Source organism: Anabrus simplex, chromosome 8 (assembly GCF_040414725.1).
Source record: "Anabrus simplex isolate iqAnaSimp1 chromosome 8, ASM4041472v1, whole genome shotgun sequence".
Lineage (NCBI taxonomy): Eukaryota > Metazoa > Arthropoda > Insecta > Orthoptera > Tettigoniidae > Anabrus > Anabrus simplex.
Window position 1 is genome coordinate 90,016,528 of NC_090272.1, and position 21,474 is coordinate 90,038,001.

A 21,474-nucleotide genomic window follows, 5' to 3' on the forward strand; every position below is an offset into this window, starting at 1 on the left:
ATGTCGCAGGTCATAATTTGGATGTTGCCAATCTTGAGTCGTCATAGCATCCGTGGTGTAAAATGTGCTCTGTATTTCTTTTTTTCTTGTCGTGTAGTTCTTTTAACGCACTCTGATACACAAGTGTAAAATGTAATAGCATCCATTCAAGAAGATCCTCTATAAAAAACCTCATCAGCTCATATACCAACAGTGAGGAGGTAAATTTAGATACGCTGAGTACACTTTTTAGAAAAATTGCCTTGATCTTTTCCAATTCCAGAAGATTGCTCTTTGAAAGATGGTCCCATATTAGATGTAATCCGTAACTCACAATAGGCGAGATCTTCACTCTGAATAGCTTTATCACTGTATCCACTGAGAGGTTCCTTACGTGTAAGATGACGTGCATTGCTATTATCACACTTGCAATCTTGTCCTTGATGTGAAGTGTGAATGTAGTTCCTGTAGTCTGTAGCATCATTCCGAGGTATTTAAAGGATGCGACCGTCGTTAATCTTTTGTTCTTATAATAAATTGTGTCATGTGATGCAACTCTTCCCCCTCGCCTGAATGTCATAACTGTCTTATTTGCCTTCAGTTGTAGGTCGTTTCTGCCGGCCCATTCCGCTAATCTATTGAAGGTTGCTCGTAGATCTGCATGAGATGATGACGCAATCGCCATGTCATCCACGTAAACATGTATTTTTACATTACTGGAATTTACTGTTTTTATTGCGTCCATAGTCGCCATGTTAAACAGGATCAGACTCAATGGGTCCCCCTTAAGCACTCCAGTCGTTTGCTCTATTGGGATAGATTTTGTCAGATTGTCATCAATCAGTATGTAGTTTTCTGCGAGTATGTTTCGTACCAGAACTAAGAGAGATGTATCACTTTCCAAGACATGCTCCAGTCTCTCCAACAGTAACATTCTATTGATTGAGTCAAAGGCCTTTGAAAAGTCTATGAAAGCTACATGTAATTTTTCTTTTGGGTTTCTCATCGTTTCCTGTATGTCATCTTGTAGACACTTAACTGCTTGTAAAGTAGATCTTCCTTTGCAAAACCCAAACTGCTCCTCACGTATTTTACAGTCCACGAGGTCAGTCAATCTATTTGTGATAACCTTTGTCAGTATCTTGAACGGAATGCATTCTAAAACGATACCCCAATAAGCATCGGGGTCTCCAGCATTTCCTTGTAAAACATTTTTAGAGTGGCGTACCTCCATCTGTCAAGGATGGTACCTCGTATGAGGCATTGTTTCATAATGGCTGTCCAAACCGCTTTGAACACTGTTAAGGTTTGTTTAAGATGTTCATTGAAGATTTTATTTGGGCCACAAACCTTTCCATCTTTACTCTGCAGAATGACCGCTTCTACTTCGTCCTCTGTGAACAGCTGAATATTTAAATCTGTTTCATTAGTATTTCTCTTAATTGGTCAGGAGTCCCTTGCTTGCAGTACCTTGCCAAAATGCGATGTCCACGATTCCATTGCCATGTGCCTAGGAAATTTCTGTTGCCTCGGTTGCAGAGCCTTATATGGGTTTTCTTCTGCCGTTTCTACCAATTGGGTTTCCAATTGACGTTGATACGCTTCCTTAGCTTCCTTAACTATTCTTCTTGCTTCATAGCAAGTAACATTAAACCATGGTTTAGCTCTGTGTTTATGTGATCTTGCTAATTCCTTTTAATTTTCTAACAAGTTTTCCATTGTACGAATTACTTCGTTCAAATCTCCATGTCGTATCATGTTTAGTAGATCCGGTGCTTTTGCTCCTTCCTCTACTAGACGGTCACTATTAATCGTCCTGGGATTTGTCCCTCATTGAGGGTGGAAGTCTACACTATTTCTTACGTCCGTGATGAAAGTCGTCTCGACTGGTAAGTGCTTTCTGACAATTACATTTTGAAGTACTATCTGTTTCATGAAGTGAAGTTCCTTCATGTTTGAACAGACAAGACCTATTGTATTGCTCCCATTATGTGAGAAGTATGTGTGTTTGGATCATTGAGAAGGGACAAACCCTCTGCTTCCAGAAAATCCAGTACGAGTTTCGTCTTTGCAGACTCACGATCTATCCTGCAGTTCATATCACCAGCTAGTATGAGAGGCGTTCTTGTTTATATTAAGGAAGACGGTGCTGCACTCCTCTATAATAGTCCTGTCCTGGGTGTCAGGTGGAAAGTAGACCCCATTATGGTGCACTGTGCAGTTTTAACAACTAATACATTGTCTGTTTTATAAGTCAATTCGAACGGTGATATACTTGGGCTTATAAGGCACGATATTCCTCCCTTTGGGCGCCCCAATAATCCTTGTGTCGCCAACACATGTGCCGCATAATGGTCTGGTGGAGTCCATTCTTCTGTTAAGAACGTTTCTAGCAATATCACTACATCATATGACTTTATCTTGACTTAATGAGTTATTCGCATTCTTCAGCCCTTCTATATTCCATGTTATGCATCGAAGCTTCTGGTAAGGTGGTACATTCCCGTCTCTCTTTTGGCTCAGTCTGTTAATGTTCTTAGTGATGCAATCGTGCACCTTCTGTTGTCCGAAAACAATGTATGCACCGCCTGACTAGTACTCCTTTCGGCCAGTACTGTGGTTGGTTAACAACATCCAACATCACTAACTGTATTCCTATCTTAAATGCCTTACTATTGCCCCTTGTTGGTAAGTGGTGGTGATTTTTGTTTTAAGAGGAAGTACTAGGTAATCATCCTCTCCGAAGAAATTAGTAGAAAAGAAATTTAAAATTAAAAAAATATTCAAAAAAGGGCTTTGGAAACCTAGTACAAAATAAAACAAACACGATTATAGAATTGGGCCGAAAAAAACTACTAACGAATCAAAAAGGAACTTGCGTTCCCTGAGTGACAGTACACTCGTAATTTATATACCCTTGAATAGTCCACTGTCACACAAAGCGGACGACGAGATGAGCAGTAGTCGCGTCATCGGCTAGTATGCGTTCGAGTGTTTCCTGCAGCTGAGGCTCCGTCTTAGGCCAGAGAGATCGGCGCACTCTGTGAGGATGTGGGCCACGGTGAAGTCGGCACCACAAGAACACACCGTGTGGGTCTTCCCTCCTTAGGAGATAAGAGTGCGTGGATCGTAAATGACCCATCCTCATCCTGCACAATACTATGGCCTCTCTCCGTGAAGGTCTGAAAGAGGACCGCCACACGGTAGTTGTCTTCTTAATTGCTCTCAGCTTGTTGGGACTTCGGATATCTAGCCACTCCGATTTCCAGGACGCTAAGAGGGTTCGACACAGCTGAGAACAAACATCCTTAGTAGGTACATTGACTGGTCTTGGAGGTAAAAGTATAGCTTCCTTTGCAGCTTCATCCGCAAGTTCGTTTCCCACAATCCCAACGTAGCTTGGAAGCCACCCGAAAGTGATTCTGGTGCCAGCATCCCTTAACCTGGCTAGAAGGTCATGTATCTGCTGTACCAGTGGGTGTTGCGAGAAACAGGTTTCAATAAACTTCAGAGAGCTTAACGAATCAGTACACATAAGAAAGTGGCTTCTTTCATCACACAGTGCAAACTGCAGAGCCTCTAAGATGGTGTAAAGCTCTGCAGTATACATGCTACATACTCTACATACTCTTCGTGCTCATATCATCAATGACGAAAGAGCAACAAACATTATCTCCGATTTTAGAACCATCTGTGAAGATATGTCTTGCAGCCGGATATTGGTGAATGAAGTCCTGGAAATACCTCCGATAAACAGAGGAATCTGTATCTTAGAAGTGTTCACCTTGGGACCACGTAGCAGATCTAGACGTACATCCGGTCGCGGAACCAACCACGGAGGTACCTCGCTAAGAGTTTGTTCAAGACAACCACTGATATCGATATTCAAATCATGACACAAGCTATCAATACGAAACCCAACCGGCCGTGTGGCATTCGGCTGGTCTTGGCACCTCTGGTGGTATTGGGTACGACAGATGCATTGATAGCTTGGATGTAGTGGCATTTCACAAATTTTGGCAGCGTACGTGAAGAGTAACTGCCGCCTCCTTATCCGTAAAGGTGGAACTCCCGCTTCAGCGAGTAGGCTGGGAATGGGGCTAGTACGAAAAGCTCCCATTGCCAGACTTACTCCACTATGGTGAATACTGTCTAAAAGGCTCAGCGTTGATTTTGATGCTGAGCCATAAGCCGCACTTCCATAGTCAATTCGGGAGAGGACTGTCGCCGTGTAAAACCGTAGCAGTACCGCATGGTCAGCCCCCCACAAAGTGCCGCATGTCAAATCTCTTCATGCAGGCAACCTTCAACTGACAGATGTGGGGCTGCCACGTAAGTCTCTTATAAAAATGGAGACCCAGGAATCTGCAGGCGTCAACCACTGGTAAGACACTGTTTCGCAAGCGGAGCTCTGATTCGGGATGGTAACTGGTCACACACAACTCTTCCTGCTTCAATGCTGCTCTCTTTAAGAAACATTACCAGTTCTTCCTTATTCATAGAATGGTACAAACGTCCCACACAAAGCCATGCGTTTCGGGCACTCGCTTTAAGCGTGTTTCCATCTGCTACTTTCGTGCCTATTACAGGGATATTACTTTTCCTGGGCTTCCGTCTTTCAGCCTTCTCCCAGGTGCCCTCGTCTCCTATTTGCTGATCACTAGAAGTTGTTACGGCATCAGTGAATATGTTCGCGTCTCATACCTGCATTATCCTTGTTCTGACTGTATTTTACACACTGTTGAATTCAAACTTGGATTTAGCATTTTTCCGATTGAACGTTGTTCACTTTGTTTTGATATTTGAGATGTTCCCCAGCTGTCCATTGTATACTAGCTTGTTGGATAGTTGTCACAGTCTCAGGTGTGGGGGGTTGCGGTGCCTTCCGCTTTATCGCTATTAAACCTGGCAGGAATTTCTCCCGTTCTATCGGTAAAGCATTCAAAATTTGTTCTCTAACCTTTCCTTCAAATTTGTTCTCCAAAAAATCCATGACCTTATCCATCATTTCAAAGAGTTTCCCTTAATAATAACTTCTTTGGAAAAACTCCTTAACTATGGGTTACAGCTTTCACATAACCATAACAGTTTGGAATCTTTCCGGTATACCTGGGCAAGTTCCCCTTTTATAAGCTTCGTGCAAGGTGCGTGCCATTTGTTACATAAATTGCATAGAATTGCATTATCTTGGCTCATACTTACCTCTCCACAGATGTCGCACTTCTCAATGTCGTCAAGTGTGTTCCTTGACAATTTGCGTACCAGCGTCTGGCATGATGATCAGATGAGATCAGATGGCGGCGAGTTAAAATGTCTGCCCTTGTTGACCGAAATGCAAACTCGAAAATAGGGCTATTTAATGCTGTTCTACCCTTGCAGTTGAAGTCAATGAGTGAAATGGTTTCTTGATACTACACGGCTTGTATTGAAATAGTAGTGATACTTCTTAGATCCTACAGAATAGCACCAAAAATCACACACCGAACGTACACATGATCTTCAACCAAAGAGACCTAATCGATACATATCGGTGAATGTCTGACCACATTTAATGCAACTGTGGAATTTCTCACCTGTATGAGTCAGTTTGTGCGGGGGAGGTAAATGTTTGAGCGCACTTATTGCCACTGTTGGATTTTTCTCCTGTGTGGGTCAATTTGTGCGGTGGCGTGAGTTTACTCTGTTTGTGCCATCTGTGGTAACACTTTTAGATGTTTTTTTTGTTAAAGTGCGTGGTCTGTGTAGCGTTATAGTTTGTTAAACTTAACCTCACTATTGCATGCAGAGATTCTATGCTGAAGGAAGTCAGAACCGTTGGAAGTTCCAAAGGAATGGCTTACCCCAAGGGAGTTTACTGTCACGAACACTCTTTAACATTTATACAAATGATCAGCCCAGACCTTATGCAACCAGAAGTTTCATATATGCCAATGACCTTGCTTTGACAGTACAGACAAGTGATTTTGAAGAAGCACAACAGATGCTTACAGGGGCTCTGGAAACCTTTTCAGGCTACTACAGTATAACAAGAACCACCTGAAGCCAAACCCACAAAAGACTCAGGTCAGTGCTTTCCATCTTCGAAACCGACAGGCAGGAAGAAAACTCAAAGTGACTTGGGAAGGCACCGAATTGGAGCACTGATTTACACCCAAATACCTTGGAATTACCTTACACAGGCCATTCACCTACTGGCGGCATTGCCTAAACACCGTACACAAGGTGTCAACCCGTAACATCATCATTGGGAAACTTGCTGGTAGTAATTGGGGTGCTGAACCTCAGGTGGCCGAACTTCTGCCAAGGCACGTTGCTTCTCCGCCGCTGAATATGCAAAGCAAGTAGATGTGGCCCATAATGAAACTGCGAGATTAATTACTGGATGTTTGAAGCCACCTCCAGTTGACAAACTGTATTGTATGGCAGGAATTGCTCCTCTTGATATACGCCGGGAAGTAGGCGCAAATGTCAAAAGGAAAAAAGTTGAAGAAAATGAGCTACATCCACTATACAGACACACTCCACCAAAGTAGTGTTGGCTACTGAATGCATGATTCGAAGCAGTGTATCGATTCATTCAAGTGTCCGAGTGAATCGATTCACAGGAAAGGCGAGCTCACGGCACACGATTCAGCTTACTCCCAGCGGACAGTGCTGAGTGGCGCACTCACTGGACGTTGACGGGGAGCCGAGCTTCCGCTGCAGCGAGACAGTGTATCATGGCACATCGAAAGAATCGTGAACGAGCGCGGCTCAGTGAGACACGATACACACGGCTCCTTCGGCTCACTGGACACGCGGAGAGCCGAGCTTCCGCTGCAGCGAGACATACAGTGAGACATGCTAGACTGAAAGAATCGTATGCTATAATGGACTCTCGAGCTCAGCTCATTTGAAAATAATACCCATTTGCATTCACTGTCCTCTTCTTACAGGGAGGTTTAAATAATAGATGGATTTATTTGCAGTGTTAAAAAGGTAGTCACAACATAATTATGAAGTAGCTAGTAAGTAGGTAGGCTATTAGGTTATACTATTTATTAGTTTAATGAATCTTAGTATTATAACTTAGTTGACATTTGACAGTTAAACTCGACTCTAGCCTGCCCTATGACTGAGTCATGCTCATGAGTCATGACCACTCAAAAGTACCTGTTTTATATTGGGAAGAACGGCTCAGTATTCTCTCAGTTCATATGTCACATCGTTGCACAAGACTTCAATCATATGTGGACAGACGCAATAACAGTATGTTGAATCAGAAAACCAGCGGGCTACTGTACATCTCGAGTAGCCTATACAAAATATGACGATTTAAAAAAATCCTCAGCTGATAGAAAAATACTTTTTTAAAAAAAGGACTGAGCGAGTTGTCGTGCGGTTAATATCGCGTGGCTATGCGTTTGCATTCGGGGGATGGTGGGTTCGAATCCCACCGTCGGCAGCCGTTAAGATGGTTTTTCCGTAGTTTCCCCATTTTCACACCAGGAAATGCTGGGACTGTACCTTAATTCAGGCCATGGCTGCTACCTTCCTAATCCTAACCTTTCCCACCCTGCGTTGCCGGAAACCTTCGATGTATTAGAGTAACTAGCATTTTTTCTAAGAAAGGAGTTCATAATATGAAGACCAGATGGCAGCTGCGAGCACTGAATGCTGTTGCTGCTGTCTTACCAGCACATACTACACTGATGTAGTAGGAGCGGTGACCAATGAGCCGTGAATCGGATCACTGTATCGATTCAGTAACGTGAACGGAATCAAACGAATCGATTCAGTAAAATGAATCGAATGTCCCATCACTACACCAAAGCCTAGATTGAAATCTAGGTGGAGCTTCCTACAGTCAACATCTCCACAAAATACATCTCCGAAGAAAGCCAGAGAAAAATTGTGTGCAGCCAGAACAAGCCATCTTCAAACATGGACAAAACCAGCTGAATGCTTACAAACCGGACACAACCTGGACTGGATCACCACTGAACAGATTAAGAACAGGTGTTTGAAAGTCCAAGGACAACCTAGTGAAATGGGGATATTTGGATGTATCACCACTATGTGAATGCAGAGAGATGCAGACTATCAAGCATCTGTGTCGGTGCTCGTGTTGCCCTGATTCTTGCATTGAGAAGGATTCGCTCAAGGCACAAGGAAATGGAGTCACAGTTTCTTGCTTCTGGCAAAGACTATTTAATACCATTTTGTATGTATGTGTAAAAATTCCTTCTGTTTTATTGCTACTAAATTGTAATGTAAAAAAAAAAAAAAAAAAAAAAAAGATCTATTGTGTGCTTCTGGCTCGAGTAAATAAATAATATCTTGTACTTAATCCCCTGGTTACTATTTATTTATTTATTTATTTATTTGCACTCGCGCGCGCGCGCACACACACACACACACCAAAATAACTCCGGAAACAGAAAACTGCATAGTGCGGAAATGCATTGTTTATTTAAAAGAAACTAGAATAACATGTTAGTCACGCGTTTCCTGCTTATTCAGTATAAAATTTTAACAAACTTTCTCTGCACGTGATCTTATCCAGCAGAAGCCTGATTATGGTCCCTGCAAGCACATTATACCTGATACAGAACTGAATAATGTGTAAAGCATCAAACAAAAATGGCAATAGGCAAGGGGGGGGGGCTATCCCAAAACAAAAATTATTCACACAGTGGGCAAGGGGACCTGGCAAAAATAAAATTCCCCATGAGAATTGATACAGTCACCTACCTCCTTGTGATGTTTCATGAGCAGTGCTAAGAACCATATTACTAAGCTTGAAATGAAAACGAAAGTAAGCAAGAGGCCTGCTGAAAATAAAACTTCCCAGGCAGTAGGCAAGGGGAGTTGCATAAAATGAAACTCCTCATGAGTAACGATACATAGTCATCTCCTCATGGTGTTCCTCGAATACTGCTAAGAACCATGCTATTAATCTTCAAACAAAATTTCCTCAATTTCATCCAAAAAAAAAATATATATCCTTGTGAAGAACAGGATTCAGCCAATTACAAATATCAAAGAAGGCAATGTTCTCAGGATGTAGATGATTAATAATTCAGTCCTTAGTTAATAAATTCTTCCCATATTACTGTACCTGTACATATCCTTTCTGGAACGAAGCACTATTGCCTCTTTGCTGAACAATGCCAGAGTTTTGCTGCTGTTGCTGCTGCCGCGACGACATCTCTGCAGATATTGGCAGGTTCCATGCTTCCTCGATGGATGGCAGCTGCCGACGTCTAACGTACAATAAAGAAATAAATCACCGAGAATTCTTAAAACAGAATATCACGTTCATGCTGAAAAAAGATGATACAGTGAGCCTTCTCCTTATAGACACTCACGTTATGGACAGATTTTTATGTTCCAAATGAATAATATAGAAATAATAAAAAACCACTCTAATTTACAGATACACTCAGACATGGACACACACAGCTGTTTGCAAGTCCCAAGCCTCTCTCTCGCTCTATCCATCTATCTCTATACTACAGATTGCATTAGAATTTTGAGACCTACTACACTGTACTGTGTGTTACAAAAATGGAAAAATTACTTTCAAGGGCCGTGCTGTATTGTACTGTACTGATAAGAATACAAAAAGGGTTACCTTCTACCACTCCTGTACCATTGGCTGGAAGCAGGTGAATAAAGGAAGTACCGATATTAAAAGGTTGTCCGACTCCTGGGCCAAAGTCCAATGACCAGGATCAATAAAGCACATACTGTAAAAATTGGCCCAAAAAATGCACCGCACCGCTGGCAGGAGGGGGAGTGTACACGCACTTCCACTATGAATTCTGCAAATAATCCTACTGCTCCACTAGGATTATTCACCTCTCCAAATGAACAACTTGAGCTTTGATGTTCTTGGTGTAAAATAGACCAGAAAGCTAGAACATGCCTCTGAAAAGGAGATTTGCTAGAGAAAAACTTGCAGAGCATTGGCAATGGCATTGCACATTCCTGCAATTTTTTTGGTCACTTGTATCTTCCTTATTAAGCAAGAGGGTCAGGTGTGTCAAACCCTCGAGCAAACTCCATGTCACCTGTGTGTATTCTACATTTCCCAGCCTGCTAATAAAATCACCATTTTATTTTTTTTTTATTTTTTTTTTTTTGCTACAGATGTATGCACTCAGTCAGCAGTAATGAAAGATCATACAAGTACAGTAAAACATGCCTAAACCAGAATTCCTAGGGACCAGAAATATATTTCCTTTTAACCAATAGTTTAAGCTTACTTGTGTTCCTATTTCAAACCATGCATTGAAAAATAGAATTTGAAGGATTTCTTTTTGTAACAAACAAATGTTACACTGCATGTAAGTACTGTACTATTAGTTTTATTTTAATATCTTTCTCCACCTTCTTCCTTTCTCTCAAGTGTATCATAGATCTGTGCTTTCCGCATTGAAATAACACTTGGATGAGATTTCACCGATTGTTTCTGATTTTCATTTGCTTCTTTTTCATCAAGTGATAGAGTTTATTTCTTCCCGGCCATATTCACTAACTAACTGAAGAACAACATGTACAGCTTAACAACACTCGCACAACAGAATAAGTATGTTTACACTTATGGAAAAACAGTGCAACTCTGTTTAAAGTGCATTCCAACACCTGGGGGATGGTGGGGAATAAATACTGAAGACAATGGCAGGTGTTGACAAGTTCAGCAACATGGATCAATCGCATTATTGGCTCCAACAAATGTTCTAAGCCCCTAAATTACAGTATATGAACAAAAATAACAGCAGAAATTGGTTACATGGTAGAATTCCTTGCTTGCCATTTCTATTGTATGTATTACATGTAACGGTTACATAAGCAAATCATATCCACTAAATTTCACTGTAATTTTTGTGCCAAATGGAAGATAACAATTGCTTTTACACAAATAAAGTGTCAAATCTGCTGTAAATTAGGAAATACCATCGTTACTAGAGAAATATCTATACATACTTACTGGCTGCAGACAGGACTCCCTTGTGTTACATTCCGCAGCTCGTGCCGCCTTTTGTTTCTTTTTGAGGTCCAGGATTAATACTGACGAATGGGAGTGCCATGTTTGTGAATTCTCATTATCTCTGTCCATATGACTAGTGCGGGCAGTTCAAAACAGCACAATAGCATGATCCCTGGACCAATAAATATATAACTTTTTTGCTGAAAGGAAAATAGCATGATCCCTGGACCAATAAACATATCACTTAATGAATGAGTTGGGGCACAAAAAGAATGAACAACATGAAGAAAAAACCAAACCAAACCCCACGGCGCAACAGCCCTGAAGGAACATGGCCTACCAAGTGATCGCTGATCAGCCCGAAGGCTTACTTACAGATTACGAGGTGTCGTGTGGTCAGCATGATGGCTCCTCTCGGCTCCTCTTGGCTTTCTAGACCGGGGCCACTATCTTACCGACAGATAGCTTCTCAATTGTAATCACATAGGCTGAGTGGACCTTGAACCAACCCTCAGATGCAGCTAAATATCGCTGACCTGCCCGGGAATCAACCCCGAGGCCTCCGGGTAAGAGATAGGCACGCTACCCCTACACCGCAGGGCCGGCAACATGAAGAAAACAATGCCTAATTCAAACAACTTCAGTGAACAAAGACATCACACACTAAAGTGTTAGACAAACAAAACACATACGGAAGCGCTGCGACATAACAGAAAAAATAGTTGTAACATACGCATCCATATTATTCTCTACAGGTAAAATATTTCGTACTATTTCTTAATTTACCGCAGATTTCACACTTTGAGTAAAAGCAATTATTACCTTCCATTTGGGACAAAAAATACACTGAAATTTTGTGGATACGGTTCCTTCACGTAACCACATGTAACATTCCTGACAGGAGTACCTTCCCCCCCCCCCACCCTCAGAGAAATAGTCCGTTTCTCTGTTGGTCAGGTTTTATTTTAGGCTGCATAAAGTGGTATATACCCTCAAGGGACCACAGAAAAAGTATGTTTAAGGCAGGTTTCTGGTTTATTCAGGGTCCAGTTTATATAGGTTTCACTGTAATAACATTGCTCTTTAGTTACAACAGTTCAGTTATGCCAATTTTTTTTTAATGGTTATTTTGAAATAAAAAAGTCAAACTAACAAAATGAATGACGACACGCTGCTTGCAACCATTGTATGTTGTACAGTTTGTGGCAACACAATGCATTCTCCCTTTTTTTAAACACAACTCTACACACTTAATTTGTTATTACATGTAACTTTGTTATTCAGAACTCTAGTTCACAAAAATCATGCTATTGGCAAACAGACTAAAATAAAAGAATAAAAGATGCTACATGGAAAAATACTGAATCATGGATATGTTCTTCGGCTTAGAAAATGAGAGCAAGTACAGATTCTTTTGTTTTTTGCCCACTTAGTAGCCTATTACACAACATGCAGGGGTTACAGATAATGCATCCTTGCACTCCACCCACAGGGCAAATAAAGAGTTCCGATAAATCGAAAGAAGGGGCATACGGAGCTTTGCTGTGTGAGCAAGGCAAACGCCAGATGAAGACAGAGAAAACTTGTTAAAAATAATATGCCATTTGTACTAATGAATACAGAAGGCACAGTTCTAGAACATGGTAATAACATGAGAAGGATGTCGACAAAGACATAGTATAGATAGGTGACCGACAATGGTTACCACAGTATCCATTTTCTGTCTACGCAAAACTGTCTACACTAAATTGCTGACTAATTCCAGATAGACCACCCCCAGCCCAAAAATATATCCATGTTAATAACTATCAATCTCCCCCTCATCATTTTCAGTCAACTCAAATACTATATCAATACTTACTTGCTTGTGATGCTAGGCATTGGTGCGTTGGCTAAGTGACTTTGTAGGAACTTAATTCTTTGGCTCAGGTTTGGATTCATTCCCCCTAAAGCTCTGTTTTGAGACGACAGGGAAGATGAATTTCCTGAGCCTATATTATTGTTAGTCGTACTACTTGGACTTGTAGGATTTCCTGAGCTTCCAGATGAACCACGGGTGGCATTAACGTAGCATGCAAATGCGTCTCTTGGTTGATTGCAACTTTCGTATAAAATACCTAAACAAGCAAAAAGTCATAAGACAAGGCACACCATTCTTGTGGTGGTGATATTTACTGCATTAAAAGGAAATGAGAGATAATATCCATGATATAAACAATCAACACCAACCCTTAAAAAAAAAAAAAAAAAAAAAAAAAGCACAGAGTATGGGATCAAGTAAAAGGAACAAAGCTTCACAAGTGATATTGGTAGGGCAGTAGAAAGAGAGAAGAGATTGAGGCACCGAGCTAAGCAAAATCTAAGAGCACCCTAATTTCTTTCCAAGGAATGGAAATAGATTATGTTAATAACAAGAATATACCAACATTGTGGGTTCCTGCAGTTGCATCCTAGTTAATGGAGAATGGGCAACAGCAGGGTGGCCTGACAGCCAGGATAGCAGTTTAACAGAAGAGGAGTGGGCACCTTGGACATATTCCTTGTGTATAAATGACTGATGGTCAACTTTGTGAATAAAATGGAATGTCATCAAAATGAAAGTGCCAATGAAACTCGTAAGTAGAACTATCAGAGTCTGAACATCTTAATGTCTGGGTGTAAGGACAGATAATAAGGAAGAAATGTTCTTGAAAGGAGAAAAGCAGAGTGAAGGTTGCAACTGCTCATTAGAAAATCCATACCATGCAACATAGTTTTTGTTAGGAATGTAAATAAATACATAAATAATGTGTGTAGATTTAGTCGTTGCAGGACTAGGACTGTTTCAGTGTATCCATCACGTCAAGAAGTACACGAGATAGATTAGGTATGTCTTTTAAATTATTAGCTGAACATATCTGTCATTGACGGGTTCAAAAAGATGAAGATAGAGCTACTTAACATCGTACTGCTGAATAACACAGTCAAACAAATTACTGAAATGACCCCAGTATTTCCTGGTAGACAAGATTTTTTGTGGTACGCTGTGCTGCACAAATAAAAAGTGCAGATCCGTTGCTGACTGGGAGCAGGTGACATACAGCTGTCCATGGGTGAAGCAGTTCGAGTGCACAAGCAATGCCTGTAACCTGAAGCATCTGCCCTTGGGATTTGTTGACAGGCGCAAAGCAGGCGCTTGCTGGAAGCCGCAGGCATTTAAAATGAAAAGGGTGAATGCAACGGGGCTGATCACTGCTGGACAGTCAGTGAGGGGAACGCAACAACGGGAGCTGTTGAACACCATCTGTCCACTACAGTCTCGTATGTTTGTGACTGACTACCTTTGGAATAAGAATGAAGATGGAGAGCTCTTGCAACACACATGAATAAGTCAATTTTAAAAGAACCAGCAGCAACCTTCTAAGTCATGTAAATGTGTTCAATTATGATAATTGCAGCAAGGAATGATCACATGAATGGTGAATGCATCTAGGCTGTTTTCACTGCCCGACAATCTGGGAAGGGAGAGGGGTTTTTCAGAAAATAACCTATTAAAATTATTCATCTGACTAAAGTGACTAGAAATAAATTTCTAATTCTCCTTCAAAATGTATTCCTAAATATAATATTAAGGGGGACGTTTTGAAGTTTGTATTTCATGCTAGTAGCCAAGTGTTCAAATTTGATTTTTGAACAGAAGGTGCCTCAAAACTTCACATTAAGATCTACCTTAGTCTAAATGACAACTTTCAACAAAATATTTTTGGCAGTTCTTGCGTGATGATGTAACAGACAGATACACAAACAAAAAATGTTTTTGGCAATTTCAAAAGATCTAGAAAGTGTAAACAACTGAAACTGCTGCAAAAAATTGAAAGAACAGACAGATGATTTATTTATATAGATTAATCAGAGTCAACACAAAAACAGTAAGGTGCCAATGAGTGATTTGTGAACAGAACTGCAGAATATGGGTCCTATTACAAAGGGATGGGAAAGGTTTGCATGATTTCAATGCTAGTTTGAGATTAGCAGTTGCTAATTCAGAAACATTTGGCTATTTTAAGAATTTCTTGACACAGTCCACAGAACTAAATATTACTATGCCTAAGACAACAAAATTAAGACTCTGCAGACAAAGAGAATAAAAACAGCTTCAATACATGCATGTAATCAAGGAAAAGTTTCAATGAATAGATAATAAAAGTAGGTTCAAGGTATGGAGAGAAGGTTTGGATGACAGATACAGTAGGAGAAATGACAACACAAGGTACAGCAGAATCTGCAGAGTGAATAAATAGAGCTCAGAAAATTGAGATGGCTTATGAAATACATATACAATAAAAAAGTCTATTCTCAGTTAAAACAAAAATCCACTACTGTCATAATACTGGAATGCCTTTATGCAGCAGAATGTTTGGTCTTAAAAAAAGAGGGACACTGAAGAATTATAAAAAAGGGGAAATGTAAGTACTAAGGAAGATACATGAACCAAGAAAAGTTGGGAGTAACTGAATGAGAAGTAATAAAGAAATTTATAGTCAAACTGAAAAATTATGACACCCTCAGGAAGAGTTATGAATCTGGGAAGACCGACAAATTTTCTTAAAAATACACTGAACTGAAAAAGGATTTAGCAGAAATGAGGGTTATGAAAGAAATTCTAGACAGAGTACATTTTGCAATAGGATTACAAAGTTCAGGGACTTCCAGTAAAAAGTCAGAAAGCATACAATTGTCTGGATGGGTGTAAATAAAGGAACAGAGTGAAAGGATGAAGTACTGGAGAGACGGGAAACCAAGAAAGGAGACAAAAATATGAAGTTATTTTACATTGTCCACAATTAGCTGAAATTTGAGAAGGAAGCTAGTTATCGCACACACAGAATTGTCGGAATTTTGTTCCGCACGAGTTCTTTCCATTCCAGCTCCTTCAAATTCCACCGGGCTGAGGCAGCATTGAGATAGGAACACAATGACAGGTCAGTGAGGGAAGAGGGAACAGACAAGATTTTAGTTTACTATCAGTAAATTTCACAGAGATAAAAATCCTCACCTAAATTAGTCCATGCTGCAGTATGGCTTTTATCAAGTTGAACTGCACATATGTATGCTTGTAAAGCATCCATCGGCTGATTCTGTTGCTGATATAGGACACTGTAACCAATAATACTTTGGTATGACTTATGTAAGAGTATATAACGGGCATACAACACAAGTACAAACTAAAAGAACTCACCCTATTGAACACCAGGTGTCCGCATTGCCTTCAGATTTCTCAACAGAGTTGCGATAGGCAATGAATGCATCATGTACTTTCCCAATACTTGCATAACACCTTCCTAGCAAGTATAGCGACTGGCCAGATTTAGGATCTGCGTCGATCGATTTCTGCAGGCAGTGTATGGCAATACTTTCTCTCTGATTCTTATCACCTAGCGACTCGACACAATGATACATCCAACCTGGAAGTAAAAACACCTGTTGATATTTGCAAAGGTTAAGGAGCCCTTTTTCAGTTCAAGTAACAAATAGTGATACCAACCTGCAAAAAGACCAAGGAGTGTTGAATGAAAATGATCAGTACTCTCAACACTTACTAGACAAGAACAATTTTATTTCACTCACAAATACACACATAAAAAAAGTGTTGCATCACTTCAGTTCCTAGATCGCCGGAACACTGACGTTGAATGTTTATATTGCATCAAGAACACAGTCCCTTCGACTGTTCCTAGATGTCGCTAAACCTGCCCAAAGGTGCAGCCAACCATGAATGATCAGGGTGTATTAGACAGCCGATCAGTTCCAGTCATTGCACCAGGAAGAAGGTACACTGATCATGCCGTCTGTAATTCTGCCATGCTTAGAACGTCAATACCTCAGTTTGATCTTATCCGTATTGTTACGTTTTATCAGGAGGTGCTCTCATCAGGGGAAGTTTCCAGATGTCTCCGAGTAAACCAAAGCAATGTTATTCGGACATGGAGGAGGTACAGAGATACAGGAACTGTCAGTGACATACCTCGCTCAGACCGCCCAAGGGCCACGACTGCAGTGGATGACCGCTACTTACGGATTTCAGCTCGGAGGAACCCTGAACGCAACATTTTTTTCCTAGTGGTTTTACGTCGTGCCGACACAGATAGGTCTTATGGCGACAATGGGATAGCAAAGGCCTAGGAGTTGGAAGGAAGAAGCCGAGGCCTTAATTAAGGTACAGCCCCACATTTACCTGGTGTGAAAATGGGAAAGCACAGAAAACCATCTTCAGGGCTGCTGACAGTGGGATTCAAACCCACTATTTTCCGGATGCAAGCTCACACCCGCGCATTTCTGACCACACGGCCAACTCGCCTGGTGAACGCAACTCCACCATGCTGAATATTACGTTTCGTACAGCCACAGGACGCCGTGTTTCGACTCAAACTGTATGCAACAGACTGCATGATGAGCACCTTCACTTCCAACGTCCATGACAAGGTCCACCTTTGCAACCTAGACACCATGCAGCACGGTACAGATGGGCCCAACAACATGCTGAATGGATCCGTCAGAATTGGCATCAAATTCTCTTCACGGATGAGTGTCGAAGATGCCTTTAACCAGACAATCGGAGACGTTTTTGGAGGCAGTCTTGTGAAGTTGAACGTCTTAGACACACTGTCCAGCCAGTGCAGCAAGGTGGTAGTTCCCTTATGTTTTGGGGTGGCATCACATGGGGCCGACGTACGCCACTGGTGGTCATGGAAGGCGCCGAAACATCTATATTATACAGAAATGACGTCCTCGGACCTGTAGTGCAACCATATCAGCAGAATTTCGGAGAGCCATTCGTCTTCATGGACGACAATTCTCGCCCTCATCCTGCACATCTTGTGTATGAGTTCCTTCGTGACTAGGACATCGCTCGACTACAGTGGCCAACATGTTCTCCAGATGTGAAACCTATCGAACATGCCTGGGATACATTAAAAAGGGGTGCTTTGGATGAGACAACCCACCAACCAATCTGAGAGAGCTACGCCGAATCGCCGTTGAAGAGTGGGTCAATCTGGATCAACTATGCTTTGATGAACTAGTGGATAGTATTCCATGCCGAATATAGACATGCAAGAAGACGTGCTATTAGGTATTAGAGGCACTGGTTTATGATGCCATCTGGACCACAACTTCAGAAAGGCTAACTGTATGCTTTTACAACTTGCAATGTGTGGTTTTCATGAGCAATACAGGGAGCTGAAATGTTGTTTGTGTATATCTCTATTCCATTTGTTTGTAAAGGTTCAGGACATCTTGGCACCAAAGTGATGCAAAAGTTTTTGTGATGTATGTATTTTGTAAGATGTGTTGTTCCTTACGTGGATGCAGAGAACAGTTTGTATGTTGAGAGGAAGAAAATTGGGGGAAAGAGAGGCAACCTACAGGGCTTTAGTCACCTCAAAAAAGATACACAACTCCCCTTAGCCAAGACTGATAGTGTGCCCCAAAAATGGCAATGTTCTCTTCTTACTAGTCGCTTACCTTACTTCCTCACACTGTTACCAAGGCATATGTATTAAATATTGGTCTGTGCATGCCCTGGATACTGACAAAACCCATTGGGCCAACACATGAGAGGTGCATAGCATAGAGCATTTTGAAAGGAGTGTGTATATAGGCTTACATTGTTTCATATCAGACCATTAGCCCACTACAATACAGTAGTTTTTATTGTTCGGTAGTCAGTATTGAAAACTATCCATTTTGAATTCCGAGAATATGATATTTAACAAATTTCAGCTGATGGCAGTGGTTCTTAACTCAGGACGTATGCAAAATATGCTACTTTGCTATGGTGGATTGGCAGATCCCTAACACTGGCAATGAACACATCCCTCTCCTACTTGTTATACAAGGTAAGATTTACAAAATTCACATCTGTTAAGTGTCCCATGCTGGGGGTGAACTGCATACCTTTACGATAACCTCTACCCTTGAAGTATTGGATGGACTGCTATCTCAAAAATGTTGAATTCTAGTCTATAATATTTGTTATCCTGAAACTTACTTACCTAACTGACGACATATATCAGCTTTCAGATGAGTAGGCAGTTCCTTTTCACGCAGTAACTGTTCGTAATTATCCTTAGCAGTCTTGTATTTACCTTGGACTTCATACAAGTGAGCAATGTGAAAACGAACTGAAAACAAAAGAAATCAATTTCTTTTTTTAATTTGTAAATAATGCCTCCCAATGAAGACTGCCGAAGACCCATTATACACTTACTAGTATGATAAAAAATAGTGTTGATTATGTAATAGGTACAATTTATAGCTGTGGTCCAAAATTTGGCATGACAGTATAATTTTATCTAATAAACTAGACACTAAGGAACAATTCAACCGCAAAAATTAGCTATGAACACTATATCTGTCTTGAGTGACATGTGTTGTGCGACTTGTCTGACAATATCAAAACTAGTTTCTAACGATCCCTGCAGTAGGGACTTCTTATACCCAGTTCAAGTACAGGCAAGCTTAATTTATGAATCATTACATGGGCTTGAGCATCCTAAATTTGGAGGTAAAAATTATGTTCTAAAATGATGCTTGGAATTAATAATTTTGAACTTAGTACAATGTGCATCATACAAATAAAAGTAATGTTTGTTTTCTCTCACAACCCAGACAAACCTATCCAGAGCTCAGCAATGAGGGAGATACTTACTTTCTAGTTTAGAGAAGGTGCATGGGCTGGCATCGATAAGAGACAACTGTAAATGTTTTAAAGCAGAATCCCAGTCATTGTTCACTTTGAACATCAACCCAAGGCGCAGATGGACTTCATTGGCACGTGAAAACCCTGGATCGACATACAGAACTTGTTGGAATGCCTTTATAGCCCTGAAACACAGAAATGCAACAAATAAAATTAATTTTTACTGAGTTGGATCACCAAACCTATGCGCTATCTATCTATCATTGTACAGCAGCACTTTATTTTGTTTGTAACTCAACACGAGATCACAAGCACTTTTTTATTATTATTATTATTATTATTATTATTATTATTATTATTGTTATCATCATATTAAAATAAATGTTACAATCAATTTAGCTTCATCGATTGTGTACATAGTCTCCAACAAAATTAATAGAAATAAACTTTTTGAAACTGTAGTACATGATGATGTGCCAAATCAGCTAATTTCATTAAATTCTAATGTTTAAAACAGGTCAGAATACTCTCCACTACCCACAGGTTGCCAAATATTCTGGTTTTCTTATTGAAAAATGAATTCAACATGTCCATATTGAATGTTATTCCCCACATCCATTCAGTCACTCCTACAATCAACATTTCTTTTGTATCTCAAAACAAGATGACCCCTGCTCAATTTCTTCCTTCTTGATAGCTGCTGCGGCCACCTAAGACCCTGTAATTGTCATCAAATTCACGTACTTAACCTCCTTTCCATCTCTTTTCCTGCACATTCACACCTCCTTGTTACATCTGCTACATCCCCATTCCTCCCAGTCATAGTTCCCACTTTGAGGACAGCCATCATTATCTTTTGTTGAATTTCTCGTAAGTTGCAGCCATCCCATCCATTTTTCACAATCTCCAGGCAATGAATCTATGCGTCACTCACAGATTATACACTAGCCTCTCTATCTCCTTGGATTTGGCTTTGGATGTCCTTTCTGACATCAACAATCAATATTCATTCAAGACAGATTGGGTGTAGCTACTACAAAATACAATTTATGTTTTAAAAAATTGTGAAGGTTACGTACGTGGCAATCTTGCACATAGTAATGTGTTTCAGGTGCAATGGAAAGGAACAAACAATGATATAAATCAAGTTGCATACTGAACAACAGAAACATGAATCATATATAAAAAGATAGGAACACTAAAGGAACACACAATAAAATAAGACTCACAGGTCAGCACTGTAAGATGGAAGGAAAATGGAGACAAGGACAAACATTAAAACTTGTGATCCTTTTCTCCTCTTAGGTTTGTTCTCTATTCCTGGTCTTTTACATTCTGCATTCACCTTTTTCTATTTGTCTCTTCCTTTATCTTGTTTGGAATCTGTTTCCTTACTCCCATACTTCTTACATTATGACTAAAGATCTCTCAAGATGGTCCCTCAATGAATATTGAAGCCTGCCCTCCTGATGATGCTGGGAAGCAGAAACGGGCTTGCTGGGAGCCGAGAAGAAATTGATGTAGTGACCTGTCATTGTTCACTGTGTTTTTCGTATTACGAGTTCCTTTTCATGTTCCTACCTCTCCATACAGAAATCATTTCTGGTGTAAGATAAGTGTACAATTGGCTCCTGTTGAACATATTTTAACCAAACTTCATCCTACCAATTCAAAGGTAGGTTTTAGGTACATGTGATTTACAAATCACACAATGGACTCAAAGGACACTAGTAGTATGGAACTAAATATACACTTTTCTTCAGTTAGAAATGTTTTAAGACCGGGCAAGGGGAGTGCACATGACCAAGTAATTCAATTACAAAACTCTTCTATCAGAACA

The 21,474-nt window shown here is 40.5% G+C and overlaps 1 protein-coding gene across 1 annotated transcript in view; it reads right to left on the reverse strand.

The window, feature by feature from the left end:
• Utx (Utx histone demethylase) overlaps window positions 1-21,474 on the reverse strand; it is a 381,209-nt gene that overhangs the window by 216,768 nt on the left and 142,967 nt on the right. Inside the window, exons 2-7 of the mRNA XM_067152335.2 lie at window positions 19,644-19,819; window positions 18,988-19,116; window positions 16,173-16,398; window positions 15,990-16,090; window positions 12,816-13,071; window positions 9,080-9,224 (exon numbers count right to left, since the gene is read on the reverse strand). Coding sequence (XP_067008436.2) covers window positions 9,080-9,224; window positions 12,816-13,071; window positions 15,990-16,090; window positions 16,173-16,398; window positions 18,988-19,116; window positions 19,644-19,737 — 951 coding nt within the window. The 5' untranslated portion in view covers window positions 19,738-19,819. The remainder of the gene's footprint in view (window positions 1-9,079; window positions 9,225-12,815; window positions 13,072-15,989; window positions 16,091-16,172; window positions 16,399-18,987; window positions 19,117-19,643; window positions 19,820-21,474) is intronic.